At 42.0% G+C, this 16,668-nt stretch overlaps 1 protein-coding gene and 1 long non-coding RNA gene across 4 annotated transcripts; one reads left to right on the top strand and one right to left on the bottom strand.

Annotated features, from left to right (window-relative positions):
* The first annotated feature begins 6,028 nt into the window (after positions 1-6,028).
* Positions 6,029-7,121, top strand: LOC137858653 (uncharacterized). The gene is made up of 2 exons (XR_011097902.1): positions 6,029-6,280; positions 6,973-7,121. It is a non-coding gene; the product is annotated as an uncharacterized lncRNA (long non-coding RNA).
* Positions 7,122-7,424: 303 nt separating this feature from the next.
* LOC137858643 (caspase-8-like) lies at positions 7,425-13,121 on the bottom strand. 3 transcript variants are annotated; one of them, XM_068686679.1, is made up of 9 exons: positions 12,422-13,105; positions 11,728-11,833; positions 10,579-10,717; positions 10,421-10,477; positions 10,020-10,087; positions 9,377-9,512; positions 8,350-8,537; positions 8,036-8,265; positions 7,425-7,734 (listed from the first exon to the last, which is right to left on the bottom strand). In XM_068686679.1, exons 1-9 carry the CDS (start codon positions 12,724-12,726, stop codon positions 7,599-7,601), a joined length of 1,365 nt encoding a protein of 454 aa, XP_068542780.1. In that variant the 5' UTR covers positions 12,727-13,105; the 3' UTR covers positions 7,425-7,598. The 3 variants fall into 3 exon arrangements, with proteins under 3 accessions (XP_068542780.1, XP_068542778.1, XP_068542781.1); XM_068686677.1 differs by having other exon boundaries at positions 8,036-8,537; positions 12,422-13,121; XM_068686680.1 differs by lacking the exons at positions 10,579-10,717; positions 12,422-13,105 and having other exon boundaries at positions 8,036-8,537.
* Between the last annotated feature and the right edge of the window lie 3,547 nt (positions 13,122-16,668).

The following is a 16,668-nucleotide window of genomic DNA, read 5'->3' as shown; positions in this document are numbered from 1 at the left end:
GATGGACAGTAATTTATGCCTTTTTAACATCATCGCATAGGATCTACTATCTGAGTCCATATTAATGTGTACAGGTTATAACAGATGAGAGAACCTACAAAATTTTAAAAGAAAACAGTTAAAAGATTTGTCAGTGTAAAGCCAGGAAACAGGTGGTGTTTTGTTTTGTTCCTTTTTTTTTTTCTGTGAATTGTGGCTTATCTAAAGCATAAATAATTCTATTTCTTATTTTAAAATCAGGCCCCTTTCACTAAGGAACTCAGAAAGCCAAAATAACGTTCTACCTTATGCAAAACCTTCCAGGATGTCCAAATGAGTATCTGCTTAAAAGAGGAGAGATCTCGGTATAAAAGATTAAATGCTTTACCACATGGAAAGGTGAAGTTTATACCCTGCTCCCAACCCCTAAAAATATAATTCCCTAAAAGCTTTGGCTGCCCGTAGTAACTGGAACCTTGCTTTAACTAGAGATGTCTTGTGGAAGTGCTGCAGCTCTTCAACCTAGGGCACTTGCCTCAATACTCAGTAAGAGTTGTAACCCCTTTGAAGCTGCAGAAGAAGAGCTAGAACTGAACAGAAAGCTCAGGTGTGCCTCAGTAATGTGCAGTGAGGGCAGCACAAGGCAGCCTCCTAGGTGGCTCCTGCTAACTGGTTAAGACCCCTCTTAAAGCCCTTTCTTTCATATTGATGTCTTAGAAAATACCCAACAAAATATGCCTTTGTCAAACTTTCTTTATACTATAATATAACAAATTCATACAGCCCTTCTTGAACTGTATTATTTTAGTATTGGTCTTATATCTGACTTAGGAAATTACTGTTACTATGTTTGTTTTTTTTTCCTAATGATATTTATGACTTCCTTGTACTAACATTTCAGCCTTCAATGTTTATCCAAGTTTTAGACAGCCAGCAAGAGTTAACTCTGTCACTGCTTCTATCCATATTATTGTGTGTGCATATTATACGGAAGGATTCTGAAAAGGAATCCAAATTCTTCTGACAAGATCCTTCCCTCCCCCCCCTCCGAGATAGTGTATTGACTTTCTTTTTAATCATTCAGAATTATATCTGAGAGAACTAGTTCTGGCATTCATATGTAATAAACAAATATGTAAAGAGAAAAAGAAAGCAAGATACAGGTTTCTATTACAGACTCTGGAAAGCAAGCAGCCAACCGTAAGTCCCCCAAATGACCACAGTAGTGTGCTAGGCACACTGTGGCACTAAAGATTTACATGCCCTTCTATGGCTGAACGGTCTGCCCCCTCCCCTCCCAACCTCAAATGTTTATGTCCTTGTTACCTAATGATCATAGTTCAGGCATTCAGCCAGTAACCAGAGAAACAGTGCTGATGCTACTGATGTTGTATTAGAGCTGGTCTGATCAGCAAAATGAAATGCTTTCCTCATTCCAGAATTCCTGAATGCTCATGTTCCTTTTTGTGCTTGTGTGAGTTGTGCATAGTGTATCAGGAATCCGTACCGGGGTAGAAAACAGTCAATATCTTTGCATCCTGGCCACTAAGTCCACAGAATTCAGTATTATTATGAAAAATCCTCTGCAGTTCCAGATTGAGTCATTAAATTAATGTTATGCTTATTTCCTTCTGGCTTATCAAGCAGGGTGTAAATTACGTTAACATGAGAGTGGTTGTTGATAAGGGTTATGCTGTTTTAGGGAATTTTCTCATTTAAAGAAAATGAGATGCTCAGCATTGGCCCCACAGGCAGGATTGTTGCTCTCTGTCTCCTGGTGCTAACAGTGTTACAATTTGCTTTAGTAACGCAGGCTGAAAGATCTGACAGTTCTCGATTATAGGCTATCATCATGGCTCGTTTGCAGTAATGAACTCTCTGCCTGGAGGATATATGCATAAAAGTCTGCACAGGTGGCTCCAGCTGCAGCTCCAATTGGCAATATATAGATTGATATATAGATTGCACCAGTACCCTATTTTGTTTCTCAGATAAGTGACGTCTTGTGGTAACTCTAAGCTCTTGATTTGTTCTGCGTTATTTAGGAGTGTGCCATAGTCTTAGCTGGATCATGGAAGATGATTGCTAGCTGACTTGTGCTGATGGACTTGTGGCTTATTCATCACTTGGGTCAGTGACAAATTGTTTTTGTTCCAGAACTGCCACTCTCAAAACTCGTCTCTTGGCTGTCAGTAAAGGCTGATATTTGGACACCCAGTTAGTCAGTCAGCAATTTGATACCTGCTTTTGCTTTTTGCTTTATGATTGACAACTTTTGTCAATTTACTTCTCGCATGCTTCACAATTGCTCTACATACTGATATAGTAGAAGAATGCAGTTTAATTGGTGTCTGAGGGAGAAGTGTTTCTGATTCATCACCCCAAACTGACATGCCACCATACAATCAATATATCCCATCTCACATTCTTCCATAGAAAACATGAGGGAGAAGCAGGCAAATCTACCAAGCAACTATTTTCATGGCTTAGAAATTCAGCATATAATAGGCTGAATCATGTACAAAATACTTCATTTTGCTGAGATACATGCTGGTCTTGTCTTGGGGCCTGCTATTATGGCACAGAAATCCTTTTAATGTCACATGGGTGCAACTGACTAATTCATGAGAAGGATTGTAGGTTGGTTTATGTTGGTTTCTTTAATTGGTTTTGAGGGCTTAGATGTGATTAAGGGTTTAAATTCACCTTAAGGGCTAAATGTCATGTTTCCATATCCCCATCCTCATGTTAAGAGTAAACGTTATTATCCAGAATCAGGAACAAAAATTATGAATTATGAGTATTTCCTCTCTGTGTTCCCCAGGCTGCTGTAAAGGCTTTGGAAATTGTGTCTGGCTACCAGCTCACATGGGATAAAGAACATCTCTCTGTAGTCTTCCTGAAGGGTGTCTCATTGTTCTGTGATAGCTCTGTACTGCTAGCTGCTCTTGGACACAAATTCACTGAAATTGGGAACGAAATCATATTTCATACCTGCATTTCATTCAGGTTTCCTCCAAAATTTGAAAAGTTGGTGCTGGGAGAGCGACTGATCTGTAGATCCTGCCCTAGTCTGACTGTTGTGGGGCACCACTTGCTAGTGCTTCTCCCTAGCTGGTGCTCCAGGAGGGAGGGGGTTGTGCACACTCAGCAATTGTTTCCTTCCCTGCTGTTCAAGAGAGGTATTAATGCTGTGTTCTCTCACTAGAGACACTGCAAGGATGACAAATGCAGCAGTATTGATTCATCTTTTTTCCTCCCAGTCATAAATGCTATTCTAAGGACACTGCCGAGGCACTACAAATTAGTCCTCTGTTGCCTTCAAAACTGGTTCTCTTATTTCTGGCAAGAGCATTTTCTCTCCCTTTTCATTATGCCAGTGTCTCAATGATTCAGATTCTGATGTTTTCCCTTACAGTCCTAGGGAGTGCAGAAAGTGTCAAATACTATCTGTATTTGCTGTTAGACACAGTTACAGTACCTTAAATAACTTGTTTTGTGTGTGTGTGTGGTGTTTTTTTGTTGTTGTTTTTTTTTTTTTTTTTTTTTTTTTGGCATCTCACAGCACACTTCAGGCAGGAATAATGAGCACAAGCTTTACAAGTACTTTTTTTTTTTTTCTTTTTCTCCAAGTGTTTCTGAAACACCATGAGCAAGACACTTGAGAAAGCAGAAGAGCCACAGAAGTCCAGAAGACAACTTTGACTCTAGAAGCAGTAAGAAAACCTATGCAGTCCGGATGTGTGAGTGGCACACCTTTACTAATTGGCTAGGGGTTATTTCACATCAAGTTTGTAGGGAGCGTGCCTTCAAGCCTGAAGGGAGGCTGGGCAAGGTGTCCCAGAGCTTTTGGCACACACACACCCCCCCCCCCTTAGAAAGCAACCATAGGCTAAAAGTGAATCTTTTGCTTAAATGGATTTCTTTCTGGCTACCTTAAGTATGAGTCATCTTCAAACACTTCATGTTGCAGCTTGATCAGGTCCCTTACCACATGTGCTGCTGTAATTCAGTAATTTGGTGTTACTTGGTTTAAAACATCTCTTCATAAAGGAAAAAGTAAAACAAAACCACAAATATTTTCCCCTAAAATTTTAGAACACCTGTAATTATAATCTACAACTGCATTATTTTGGCTGCACAAAGGCCGATACCAGCTGGCCAGATTGAGGAACATACAACATACTTAGGTTTTCTGAAGGATACAGCAGTTTAGTGGAACTCTTCAGCAGGCAGGATCCATTCCTGTAACTTGAAGCTGGACTTGCCCAGTCAGTTAGTATAAGGGAGAGCAGTCTCACGGCACTGCCTCCAGGAAGGGCTGTCTCCTCGAGTCAGCCACTGCAATCCAAGACAGTTAGCCTTTGCTGTGCTGAGTGAGAGGGTAATTATGCTGGAAGCCATGTATTATTTCTGCATTGCTGAGTTAGCCAAGGAGATGTGTGCTGTTAGGAATGGGAGTTAATCCATACTGTAAGGGGCTTGGGCACAAGGCTCTTGTAGCTGCAGTGTGACTCAGTGGGCCCCAAGGGTTCATTGGGGAGAGCGGAAGAAGAGTGGGTAGGGCTGTAAGACAGAGTGGTGAGGTATGTGTTTTCATCCTATGACCCTTCGTGATTTTCTGGAGACAGATCTCAAGGAGAAAGAGGAACTTGAAGCTGTGGGACCATGCTGCAGGATGGCCAGAATGAGCTTCAAAGAAGCATGTGAGATAACACTGTAGCACTCACCAAAGGTGCAAATAAGACATCTGCAGAGGTTCCACTCCCTTGTCTGGCCTGTGAGGGAAGTTAATGCCATGCAGCCATTCTCATACTTTTAAATTTCATAAAACATTTTTCCTCTCAGTAGCAAGATGAATGCCGGCAACTGACACCTGTAAATCATAGTTCCATTTATCTCATATATCAGTTCTGATGCTTTTTGACTAAGCCAGTGCCTAGCTTCATGGTCACTCTGGTAAGACCAGGCTAAAACAGGAATTTGCTAGTACTGGTAAGGTTAGTAGGGAGTCAAGGCAGGTCGTAGTCTTGGTCTGTTGCACACTGTCTTGGCACGTGATACAGCATGGCCCATAGTCCAAGGAAGATGTTATCTCCTAAAGCTGAAAAAATAGAAGCAGGGAATGCTGCAGAGCTGAGGAGTGAGGTGGGAGAAGGCAGTAACAGGGATTTTTTTAAACGAATATACTTGGAAAATATTAGCATTGCTATGATAGGCTTTGGTGTTTTATTTTTTCAGCTCTTTCTCTCCAGGAATTCCTTTGAACTGAAGCACCTAAGCAGCAATACTTGTTTCTCTTTCATTGACATCAGTTATTTTTGCTGTATAAAGGCTGCACTGGAGGCACTGGGGAGTGGGTCTCAAATGTCCTAAGCAGGAATCCATGGAGTTAGGAAACATACCTGAAGGGGTGGAGTCACACCTTTTAAGGGAGAGTGTGAGTGTGTTGCTTGATGTCTGGTACATGTCTGCCGTGTATTTTAAGGCTCCCTACTCTTTCACCTCTAAGTCACTACTCTTTACGAATGATAATCTGGGCACTCCCCTGCCGTGGAGGCTGTAGATACTACAGCATTCAGCATAAGGACAGCACAAAAATCTTGGGCCCTGTTGCAGTGTGGATGTTTGCTTCCTGTGGGTCTGACTCTGTTCTGTATGTGTAAGAAAGGCTCTGCATTTTACTGTCACACTCTTTTTCTCTTTCAACTTACAGCAAATTTAGCTTATTGCTAATCGGCTCACTTCCCTTTGGAAATTTGCTTAAGAAAGGATATGCTGGCAACCTGCAGTAGTGCCCTGTCCGTTAGCTTTTAGGAAGCTCTATGTTGGTGTAAAAGATCATGGTGGTCTACCTAGAGCTGTACTACCAGAGCGCTACCTGCAAATGCATACAAGGGGGAATAAAGGGAAGTCCTCACTTTCTGAAATTTAGGCTATTTCAGACTATTTCTGGGTGACAGTTTTAACGATCTGTTCCTTTAAAATAAAATAAATAATAATATATATATATATGTAAAGTGACTAGGGAAGCAAGGAGGGAGTCAAAGTAACTGTGTTTGTTATTTGTTAATATTTGTTTGTCACAAATCAAATTAACAATTTGCCGCTGTTTGTATTTACCAATTGTGATGCTGCTCAAATTTATAAAGAAAAATAAATGCTTTTTCTTCCCTTCCTTTGCCACAAAGCAAGCAAAATATCTAATGCAGAAGAGAAGCATCAAGCAGAACGTTACATCAGTTGAAGAAAAACACCAGATGACTGCACTTTTGCTCCTTGATGAGAATGTTATCCTGAGGTAAGTACAGAATTAGTGAGCAAAGAGTTGGCATGAAGTTAGAATGCTCTAAAATCTGTACATGCTTATTCTGCTGTGTGTGCTCTGGCCCATCAATGGCTGTACACTTGTCACTGCCTGGTATGCCGTCACAGTGGCAGGAGTGGCTCTAATACCATACAATATGTGTGCCTCAGCAACATGCACAGGCCCTTTGAAGCCTGTCCAGTGGTTGTCATGTAGCTTTATGTATTTGCTACCAGAAGCATTAGAAGTAGAGGTGATTTCCTTTTTCCTTCATGTGAATAAGTGTAGTGAATAATTAGTCTGTGGAGCTGCAAGGATTCCTTATGAATTAGCTAGATGGCAGTTGCTTTATAGGAGGAGACTAATTGTGGAAAAGATTGAAAACTTACAGATTTGACTTCTAATTGAAGAATTGCTAGCTGGATTCATTACTCATTATATGAGGGGATTCATAGTAAGACCTGGTTTATGGCACACATTAATCTTGCTGGAAAAGTCACCCCTATTTTTACACCATGAAATCCTGTGTAACTATCTCCCTCAGCACAGCCAACAGTTTGCATTTGCTTTATCTTTTCCTTTTGATTCCCAAGGAAAAGTTTCCTATATGAGCATGCTGTCAGTCAGACTCATGAATTCAGAATCTCTTGGCTCACTTAAATTTTGTCCATATGTATCATCCATAGGACTAAAGAAGATCCAGCCTCACCTCTAAGGGAAAGGGAACAGCATGAGTTCACCAATTTGACTGTACTTGATCCCCAGCAGGCTGATCTACAGTCTGACAAGCAGGGTAAATTATTTTGGGGGGGGGGGGAGAGAGAAAGTAACAAAACACACTAATGCATGTAATCCTGTAAAATTGGCAGCCCCCCCCCTTTTATTTTAGAAAAGTAAGTATAAAATACACAAGGCTTTATAACTTGTCTTCTTAAACTTGCATTTGCAATATATCTTAATAAAGAAACAGCAATTGTGGTACAGCTGAAAGGACCCTGAGTGTATTTTATGCTAGCAAACGACAAATTCGAGACCAGGGGAGATGTATTAGTATTAATACAGTATTAATACTTAGTATTAATTTGTGTGACACTTTATGTGTCACACAAGTCACTTTATGTGACACACTTTATGTGTCACACAAATTAATACTAAGTTCTTAAGTCTTTTGCTCCTCGTCTATTATCAATAAAAACAGTTGCATTTGTGCTACCAGTAGACACTGAAAGTCTGTTATGTTTTACCAAATTCTTAGCTGATACCAGCTGTTTAAGGCTGCTGCAGCTCCTCTTGCTCTGCAGTTCTCTCTCATTTAGTTGACAGGAAAGATGAGCTTTTTCCTCAGTGTGAAACTGGGCTGCGGCATCTGCTTCGCTGCATTCTGTTTGTCAATCTTTCTGCTCACCTCTTGATTCACAGCTGTCAGGATGGTGAGAATATCTTCTCCTCTGCAAAAATACAAGTACATTTTGTATTATAGCAGCATTTAACATCAGAAAACATACTGCATTCTCATATATCATAACCTATGCAAGTGCTAACAGCTCCGGTTTTAAAGAGGCTTCAAAGCAGTTAGGTAACTGCTTCAAACAATCTAAATGGTGTTACTCTGTTCTAAATTGCTGTTTTCACTCTGAGCAAGCCCTGCCACTGCATATCATCTACCACTGCATTCAAATCAAACTCTTGGAATTCAGAATTTAAAAAAAAATAGTGTTGCCACAAAGTAGTTTATGGAAATACAGTTACCGAGGACAGCTGTTCTCCAAGTGCTGGCATAGTGACTGTATGTACCAGCTTCCCTGGCTTGAGCTTCTATAGGAAACATAGTCTTGCAAAGTAGCCATGCCCAAGAGGAAGTCTGCCTCTGAGGGAATACACTCAAGCTGAAATCTTGCATCTGCTTCTAGAGAAGAATCTTGCTCCCCAGAATCTGTTTCAATGGTTACACCTTTCTGACGAGCATCACCTTGGCATGCCTGAACAAAGAAGACTTTTGGTTTTCCAGCAAGTGAGTGGCAATTCTGCCCAGTGAAAGAAGTGGTCAGTTCCTGGATACGTACTTCCTGTCCATCAACACCATATATAACGCCTTTTTTTCCATGAGAGAGAACACAGCAAACAAAACAGTCTTTGTCATTGTGATCTTGGCACCGGTAGATGTTCACAATCTTACGGATTTCTTCTGCAGTGAGGTCTTTATATTCTTTTATTATAAAATGAAGGGTGCCAAAGACTTTCCTCAGAGCAGCTGAAAAGCAAACAGAAGGGTGACTAAAGCAGTTTTATAAAATCTGGACTCCTTTTGCAAGTTATGTTTCTAGAGGAAGCCATTTATTTTTCATCCTGCTATACTACTATCCAGGTAGTTACACTCCTGCTCTGAAAATAATCTAGATGTCTGATCACTAATCATATTTGTATCAAATTCCCTTAGCCCTCATTACAAGCCTACCTTGTGATTTTGCTGTTTAGTATTGCCTTTGTATGGCAAAGTGCAGAACTAGCTGTTACCTCCCCAGCCAACTTTTACAGTTAGTCTTTGCCTCTTGCAACAGGTGTCAAACATTGCTATTGCTTTCCCCGAGGGTGGAGGCATTACATTTTTGGGTAACACCTGTGTCACAAGAAGATTACTTGCACTCTGACTCTTGAATTAAGTTAAGGTTCAATTCAATCAGCGAAGTCCTGCCGATGGATTTTATCTCTTGGTCTAGATAGTGCAAATATGCCCGTTTCGAGGATCTTAGGACCTGCAATGAGCTACACTGCTCTTGCAGGACAGCCTGCTAAAATCAGGGCCACTGAATAGCAACATAATAGAGTCCCTAAACTCCATGCCACCCACAAAACTTTTTTTTTTTCCCCTTTAAGCTGGAAGTTAACTAAAATCCAAATTCTGGTTCTGCAGCAAATCTGCTTCTGCAGATTTTAGTAATATGCAACTCAGTCACTACCAGAAAAGTAGACTAGAAATGGAAGCTTGAAATTCAAATACCTAGTGCAGAATACAAAATGTTTCCTATTTTTAAGTCAGTCTACTCTCCCTGAAGTGAAGATATGCAAAGTCATCTTTAATGTTCACTGTACCTGCATCTACGTCTGTCCCGTTCCGATCATTCATCTTTTTGAGTTCTGGCACTGCTTTCCTGGCTTTTGCAAAATTGTGATTATTCAGGATCAGGCATACTCCACGGGGTCGGCTTGTCATTTTGTAAGCTTCAAGCTGTTGGAAAGACAGACTGCTTGTGACTGCTTCTCAGCCCTTGCTTGTGGCACAGAGGGGTAAGGAGGCAACTGGCCTCGCTGTGCAGCTCTCCCTGCACAGGCTTGGCTCCCAGGATGTGGCAACGTGCTGCTCCACCACCTCTGGGAGTCTTTGGTGCTAAATAACAGCCCCTCCAAGCCTTCACCATCATGCTTGGCCCACAAAGGGTGCTGCATATGCCTACTTTTTCCAGGCCCAGTCATCTACCTACTGTGTACTTCCTGGTATAACAAACTTGGCTTACCTTGCTATTTCACAAATGTTTGTTTTGTTTTTTTTATGTTTTAACCCTGCAGCAGGTTCTGCCCATGACTTAGTATCAAAATAAGGGACATTACAGAGTGCATTTTTATTTTTCTAGATTGCACCTTTAACAAGCTGTGCATATAAGAACAGTTTGCCTCCCAAAGGAATGGTCTCTTCTGAGACAAAATTATGGCATTTTTAAGACACGTACTGACTTACCTGGGAAGACTGATCACAACTGCCAGGAGAATCACGTGCCACAGATGATGCCAGCAATCTGGAACAGGCTGAATACACATAAAGTATGTGTAAGTAGAGAACATAACATTAGAGAAAGAATTGAATCTCTGTTCGTATTCTCTATTCACAAGTCGTTCCAAGAGTTAAACTGTTCTCTGAAAATACTGAACTGTGGTTGAATGACTGTTCTTGTTAGTTATAAACCACACCAAGAAAAATCACCTAAAAGGGAGTTGAAAGTACTGTGATGAGTGAGTAAACAGCTGCATACCTGATCACTTTTCAGAGAGGCACGTGTAAAAAAGTGAGATGCAAGTGATGTAGAAGGTCCAAAAGCTGGAGAAAAGCAAAAGATTCATTTTTGACGGAGTTTCACTTACCTTCAGTGACTTCTGTGCTGCTCCTCTGTCCTTCTGTTACAAGCATCTCTTCTTCACCTGAAAAGCATTCATTAATTCATTATTAGACCTGTAAGACAGCTAAGTGTCACTTCAAGACTTGTGGGAAAGAGGCCTTGTTTTGGTTTGGTTTAGTTTACCAAATAGGTTTAATTCATATTCTTCAATTTTCTTCAACAGGCTCTTGTCAATTTTTTCACAAAGAGTCTTCAGGACAGTAAGGTTGTCTTCTCCCAAAATCCCCTTCTTCTCCATCTCAATGAAAACGTCGAGCATTGTCTGGGCAATCAGAAAGGTAGTTTGCTCTTAGGACACATCCATGCTGCTACTGGGAAGGAAGCTGCAGCATGTGTATGTGCACCCAAGCCAGCCTGAATAAAAGTATCTTTTCAACATGCATATTTCCTTCACACTGCTCAGAAATGCTGAGTTCTAATCCAGGAGAGCTAATGGTGATCACACAGGAGGGAAAAAAAAAAAAAAAAAAAGATCACTTTTATTACTTCTTTCTTTGAGCTGACTTACAGTGGCAATTTTTTGCACTCAGCAGAAACACAAGCATGACACTAGTGACCAATTTCAGGCAGTGGTAACAATGGGTATAACCATGCAAGTACAGTATAAAGAGTTCTCTGAAGCAAGAGGGAACCTAAGGGACAGGACCTCTTGCCAAACAGTGAATGGTAGAGCACAGTGGTCACCCCATGGATTTACTAGAACAGGTACCACTCGTTGGTTGCAGTTTTTACTCTAAGAGGGAAGATTTTAAAAGAAAGAGTTATCATTAGGCAGTCAGAATTGCAGGCTGATATAGTGTAAGAGCAGCTGGATCTCTCTAAGTTAACTCCAAGGCTGTAAGTTAACTCCAAGCTCTTGGGTATTAGCGCAGGTAAGGATCTGCTGCCTAGATCTGTATTCTGAGTTTGGAAATAAACATTACCAAAACATAAAGTAATAGCCACAGTGGGTGATTCGCTATGTTTGATAATGGCTTAGAAGGCAGCCAAAACAAAATCAGTCAGAAAAGATTAGTGAATGAGCTCAACAGCCACTGATCAAAGCCACTGAGTGTCATGCCTGTCCCAGGGCTGGCCCATCCACTCTGGGCTGTAGGACTACTGCTAGAGCTACACGTCAATACTAGCACAGAAGAAAAAGGGTCACCCTTTTCCTTATGGTCTTTTCAGTTTTAGTGACACTCATTCCCCACAGAACAACCCAAATGCTACAATGCATTATGGTAATAATTAAATAAATAAAATAAAATAAAATATTAAAGCAATTCTTACAGTTTCAGGGCTTAGCTTGCATTTTGGTAATTCTTTCCCCAAAAGAAATTTGAAACACTTCATCTCCTCTTTCGTGATGTTTTCTGACAGCTGAAAGAGTAGGTACCTAGAAAGAGCAGTGGAGAACATTGTTTCACCATGTTCCCTAGCACACAACTTGGCACGGTACTGTTGAACTGTCCCCTTAGTCTCCTTTGTTCTGCCTTCTCAAGTACATGGGACCCTTTTTTCCTTTTTAGCCTGAGGGAATATCAGTAACAGAACAGCCAAAAATCAAACCATTTCCAGCTGTAATTAAAAAAATCTGTGTTTTCCTAAAATCAAAACTGCACTGAGACTTTCTAGTACCGAGTGCAGAGACAGAGTCACAGCCAGTCACTTACTACAGCCCACAGCACTTGGGGGGGGGGGGGGGGGGGAAGCCCATGGTAGGTTGTGAACTGCTTCAGAAAGGTGCAGCTGTTTTCTCCCTTTTAGTGGACAGACATTCCTATTTTCTCTACTGCTTATACCTGCTTTCCCCTGGAAAGATGCAGGAGCTTGTGTGTTTCCAAACCTTAGTCAGGTGTTCAACGCATCAGTAAAAAACTTACACAGACCCACCTGAGGTCACTGGGTCCCAGCGAGCAAGCTCCAGGGCCAGGCTCAGTCCAACACCACCCCCAGCCACCTAGTGAATCCACCAGCAACTCACCTGAACTGCGACACCCGTGCCCTGCCTGGGATCTGAAGCTCCCTCTCCATCGCCTCTCGGCTGGAGCCCAGCTGGGCAGCCAGGAGGTCCATCCGATTGATCCGGTAGAGCAGCTCCCGCAGGAAGGCCAAGTCCCCCGCCTCAATCATGCCTTTCTCCAGCAGCGCCTGGAAGAAGGCCTTGGGCTCCTCGATGGCTTCCTGCTTCCTCACAGGGACGTGCTCCAAGCTGAGAAACTTCAGAGCCGCCAGCTCAGCCCTGTCCAGCGCCTCGCTGATTGCATAGAGCTGCCTGGAGAACTCCATGGCCCTGCCAGGCCCAGACCACAACCACTTCCTCGCCGCTGGCCTCACTGCTGCCGTGCTCCCGTCTGCCACCGGGCATGGGAGGGAGGCGGCCTGTGGGCCACTGGGAGATGTAGTTCTTTCTGGATTCCTTACTAGAAATCCCCCAGTTTTACTTAAAAGCTGTGTGCCTGCCAGAGAGGAGCTCTCTCAGACACACCTGAGGCCCACTCTGTTTGCAGTTATGGAGCACTATTTAAAAAGATGGAAACATTCTGAGGAAGCAGAAAATCCCTACCATACACAACTAGGTGGAGAGCACAGGGCCTGGTTACCATCCACCAGAGCTGACCTCCCATGAGCTTGTCTTCTTGGGTGTCACTGCTGGGCAAGCTCTTCCCTTCAGCCTGGGAGCCACCCTACCTCAGATTTCTTTTTCTTCTGTTGCCAGGAAATACTAATACATCCCTCTTTACTGTTAGAAAACAAACAAACAACAACAAAAACAATACCAAATAGGTCTTATCTTTCCAGCAGAAAAAGAATGTTTTCATACAACTTCAAACGTGTACTACTGACAGGAAAAGTGACTTTTACATACCATGACTGAATTCATACTACATGCATAACACAACGTGCTGCACACTGTTTTATATTAAAGCTGCCCCCTGCTTGTTTGAATTCTTCTCTTTTTGCTTCATAAAATTCATACATCTTCTCAGTGAAATCAGTAAGTGGAAACTGGTGGGGGAAGCAAATGAGAGCTCAGCTTGCATTTTTAAGTACTTCATAAAAAAAACACACGTTGAGCCCACTTGTAAACTGCAGTGACACTTCAGTGGTTAAAAATACAAAGTAAGATGAGTTTGCCAATAAAATATTTTCCCAAGCCACGCCATTATCTTCACACATCTCAAGATATTTCTGACATGAAAAAAAATGAACTTGTGCAGGTCAGAAGCTCCCTCTGCCTGGGCTTTTGCTGCAATCACACCTCTCTAATTTAAGGGCACTAACAATTCATCGCCATTTTAACATGAACAGAAAGAAGCTCAGAATGCCACAAATGAACTTCCTCTTCACAAGCTGTTCGAGGACACTGACAGGAAACACACACACAGTTGAGGTGGTCGACTCTACACCCTTACAGGCACTGGCCGTTGAACCAGCTTCCCTCCCAGCTCTGAGGACTTTTAGCAACAGGCTTATAGGAGCACAGAACGATGGGGGTGAGACCTTAAAATGCTACGTAACCTCTGTTACACCTTCTGTTGCATAGATGGTATTTCACAACAACAGAAGGAAGGAGATTTTATTAGTTGGATTTTCATCCTTCTGAAATTGAACATTAACACCTTATCAGGAGAGCCACCCTCAAGCATCCATAGTCCCCAAAGAAATAAACAAGGTGTCAAACGAGGTATGTTTAAAACGAGGTCTGTTTAAAAACAGACACAGACACCACCCCATCCCACTCCCCCTAAAAAAAGGAAAAACATGTTTGGCAATACATTAAGCAGAAATATTTACGTTATTATCATAGAAGTCATTTATCAATGTATACAGCACTACGCAAGATACTTGATCACAATATGCGTACAAGTTGGGTCACAGGTGGAAGTAAGCTGAATGCAGCAAGATGTTTTTTAACAGCCTATGAGCTAACATGCCCTCAAGTCATGTTAAAACAAGCTCTTCTTAGTAAATAGACTGCAGGAGTTATGGATCCTTCTCTTTGCACTGATACGCCAGGACAAAGCAGGCCTAAACACAAAGTGGCTAGAGGAATATAAAATCTATGTAAAAGACCTAAGTCAAGCTCAGACGCAATGTCCAGGATAACTTTCTAGCTAGCTAGAAACATATGACAGTTTGGAACCACAAAGACCAGTCACATCAGGGGGCTGGGGAATTCCTGTAGCTGTCAATAATAGAACAGCAAAGGCACGACTACAGAAAGGAAATACAGAAATGAGTATCTGGGAATTCCCAAAGATCTTAACCATATTTTTTAGCACATTGCATAAAAGCCACTGCAGACTAAACAGGTTGTTATCTGTTCATAATTTGACACATCTCTAGCTGGAAAAAAAAGGCAGATCTGAGTAATTCCAGAGAACACATTCCCAAGGTAGTTAGTAGGTCAGAATAAAAGGCAGCAAGCACAGGCTGAACACTGAACATTTCCTGAGAAAAATCTAGCTCTGGACTCTCTGCTGCACAGCTGGCTCTTTTAAACGTTGTGGATTTTAATTCCACTTCTCCTTGAACTTCAAGTCTTACAGACAGGACTTCAAATCTTACCGACATCAGACACAGACAGCAGTTAAATCTAAAACAAAACGATCAAAACTCCCCAGTAGGTTAACTAACTTTACAGCACTGAAAACTTAAGAGCAAACCTTTATAGAGGTAGTGGGAAAATACGTAATAAGAGCAGCCCATGCAGTGGTAGAAAGCAGGCTGTGATCTGAACACAGGCAGGCTCCTCACACGTACCACTAACCCATCCCAATAGTGGCAGGTGACCCTAAAATCTTTACAGGAGAGAGAATGATAAACTTCCCAGGGAAGGGGGGCATACACCACTCTCCGGGAAACTGATGTTAAACTGAACGAGTAAGTAAGGAGATGCAAATAAGAGGGCAGAGATCTGTGCCTCTGAATAACATTGTTTCCGCCTTCTGTCTTCCCCTACTCTTCTAAGCATTTCACCTTTCAAACAGCATCACTCTGATCTTGCCTGCTTTCAGCGTAAGCCTACAGGGTTTTAACTCACCAGCCTTGCTTTCCTGCCAACCTTCTGAGCCCACTTCCTGGTGGTAACGCTTCTACTGGCTGAAAGCAAAGTACAGACTTGTGTGCCAGCATTGTTTCAGTACAAAATTCTGCCTCCCAAACAGGAGGTGAAGAAAAGGGAGGACAGACTGATTAATTATAGCTGAGTGCCTTCAGAAAGTACAGGTAATTGCCCCTCACCATTCTCCAAGTTGTGCTACAGAGGAAAAACAGTCAGAAAGCTGCAGAGCCTTCAAATTTTCTTCTTACCTTTCAGTTCTGTGGGAGGGCAACAAATATACAAAAGAACATATTGTCCACCCGGCTGCAGGCCTGTGAGCATATTTTCCTCAACCCAAAAAAGAAAGTGTTTTTGTTGATCACTGCATGAGTCACATACAAATTCACAGCATAGCTGCTTCCTGAAATTACTTGTAACAATAATTGACAGACAACCTCACCACAAACATGGCAAAGGAATTAACTAGATTATATATGATCCACAATCCAAGGATGGTATGAATCAAGGCTCCTAATTCTTCTTGCTGGGCCTGGATACAATTGCTGGTTATAGCAGCGTGTCCAAGAACAGACAACGACCATTATTCTCTGCCATTACTTGTCATCTGTTTCTCCACAGTCACTTCTTTTCCCACTATCAATACATTAGTTTCCAACACATTCCCCACCCCCCTTCATCCCCACCTCACTGCCCTTGCCCCTTCTCTGTTTAGAAAAAACATTGCAACACAGTCCGTACCACAAGCCAATGTTAAAAAAAAATAGTGATAGTTACACTGAAGTCTTTTGTACAAGCTAGTATTTATATGGTGAAGAAAGCTGAACTTAACACAACACTGTGGAGACTGGAGGGTATCCTCAGTTTTAGACAAGACAGCTGCACCAGTAAATCAGGTTGCCTGAGACAATTAAAGAATGTCTTCCCAAGCTAGCCAGGCCAGCATAGGGAGGGGATTGTATGTGGCTCAGCCCAACACAAACTATAAAAACTGCACAAATGATTAAACAAACTGAAGGGAACACTGGGGTTGCGTTGGCTTCAAGCCACATGTTCCTTCCTATCAACTAGAGACGGCCAGTGTTGTGGCAGTGAGCATGTGGAGACTGGTGATGAGAATCTCACATTTGTATTGTGTTCAACTTCAACTGTATATTGTAACTGCT

This window comes from Anas acuta, chromosome 6 (assembly GCF_963932015.1).
Source record: "Anas acuta chromosome 6, bAnaAcu1.1, whole genome shotgun sequence".
NCBI classification, from domain to species: Eukaryota; Metazoa; Chordata; class Aves; order Anseriformes; family Anatidae; genus Anas; species Anas acuta.
This window is presented reverse-complemented; position numbering and strand designations above follow the sequence as displayed.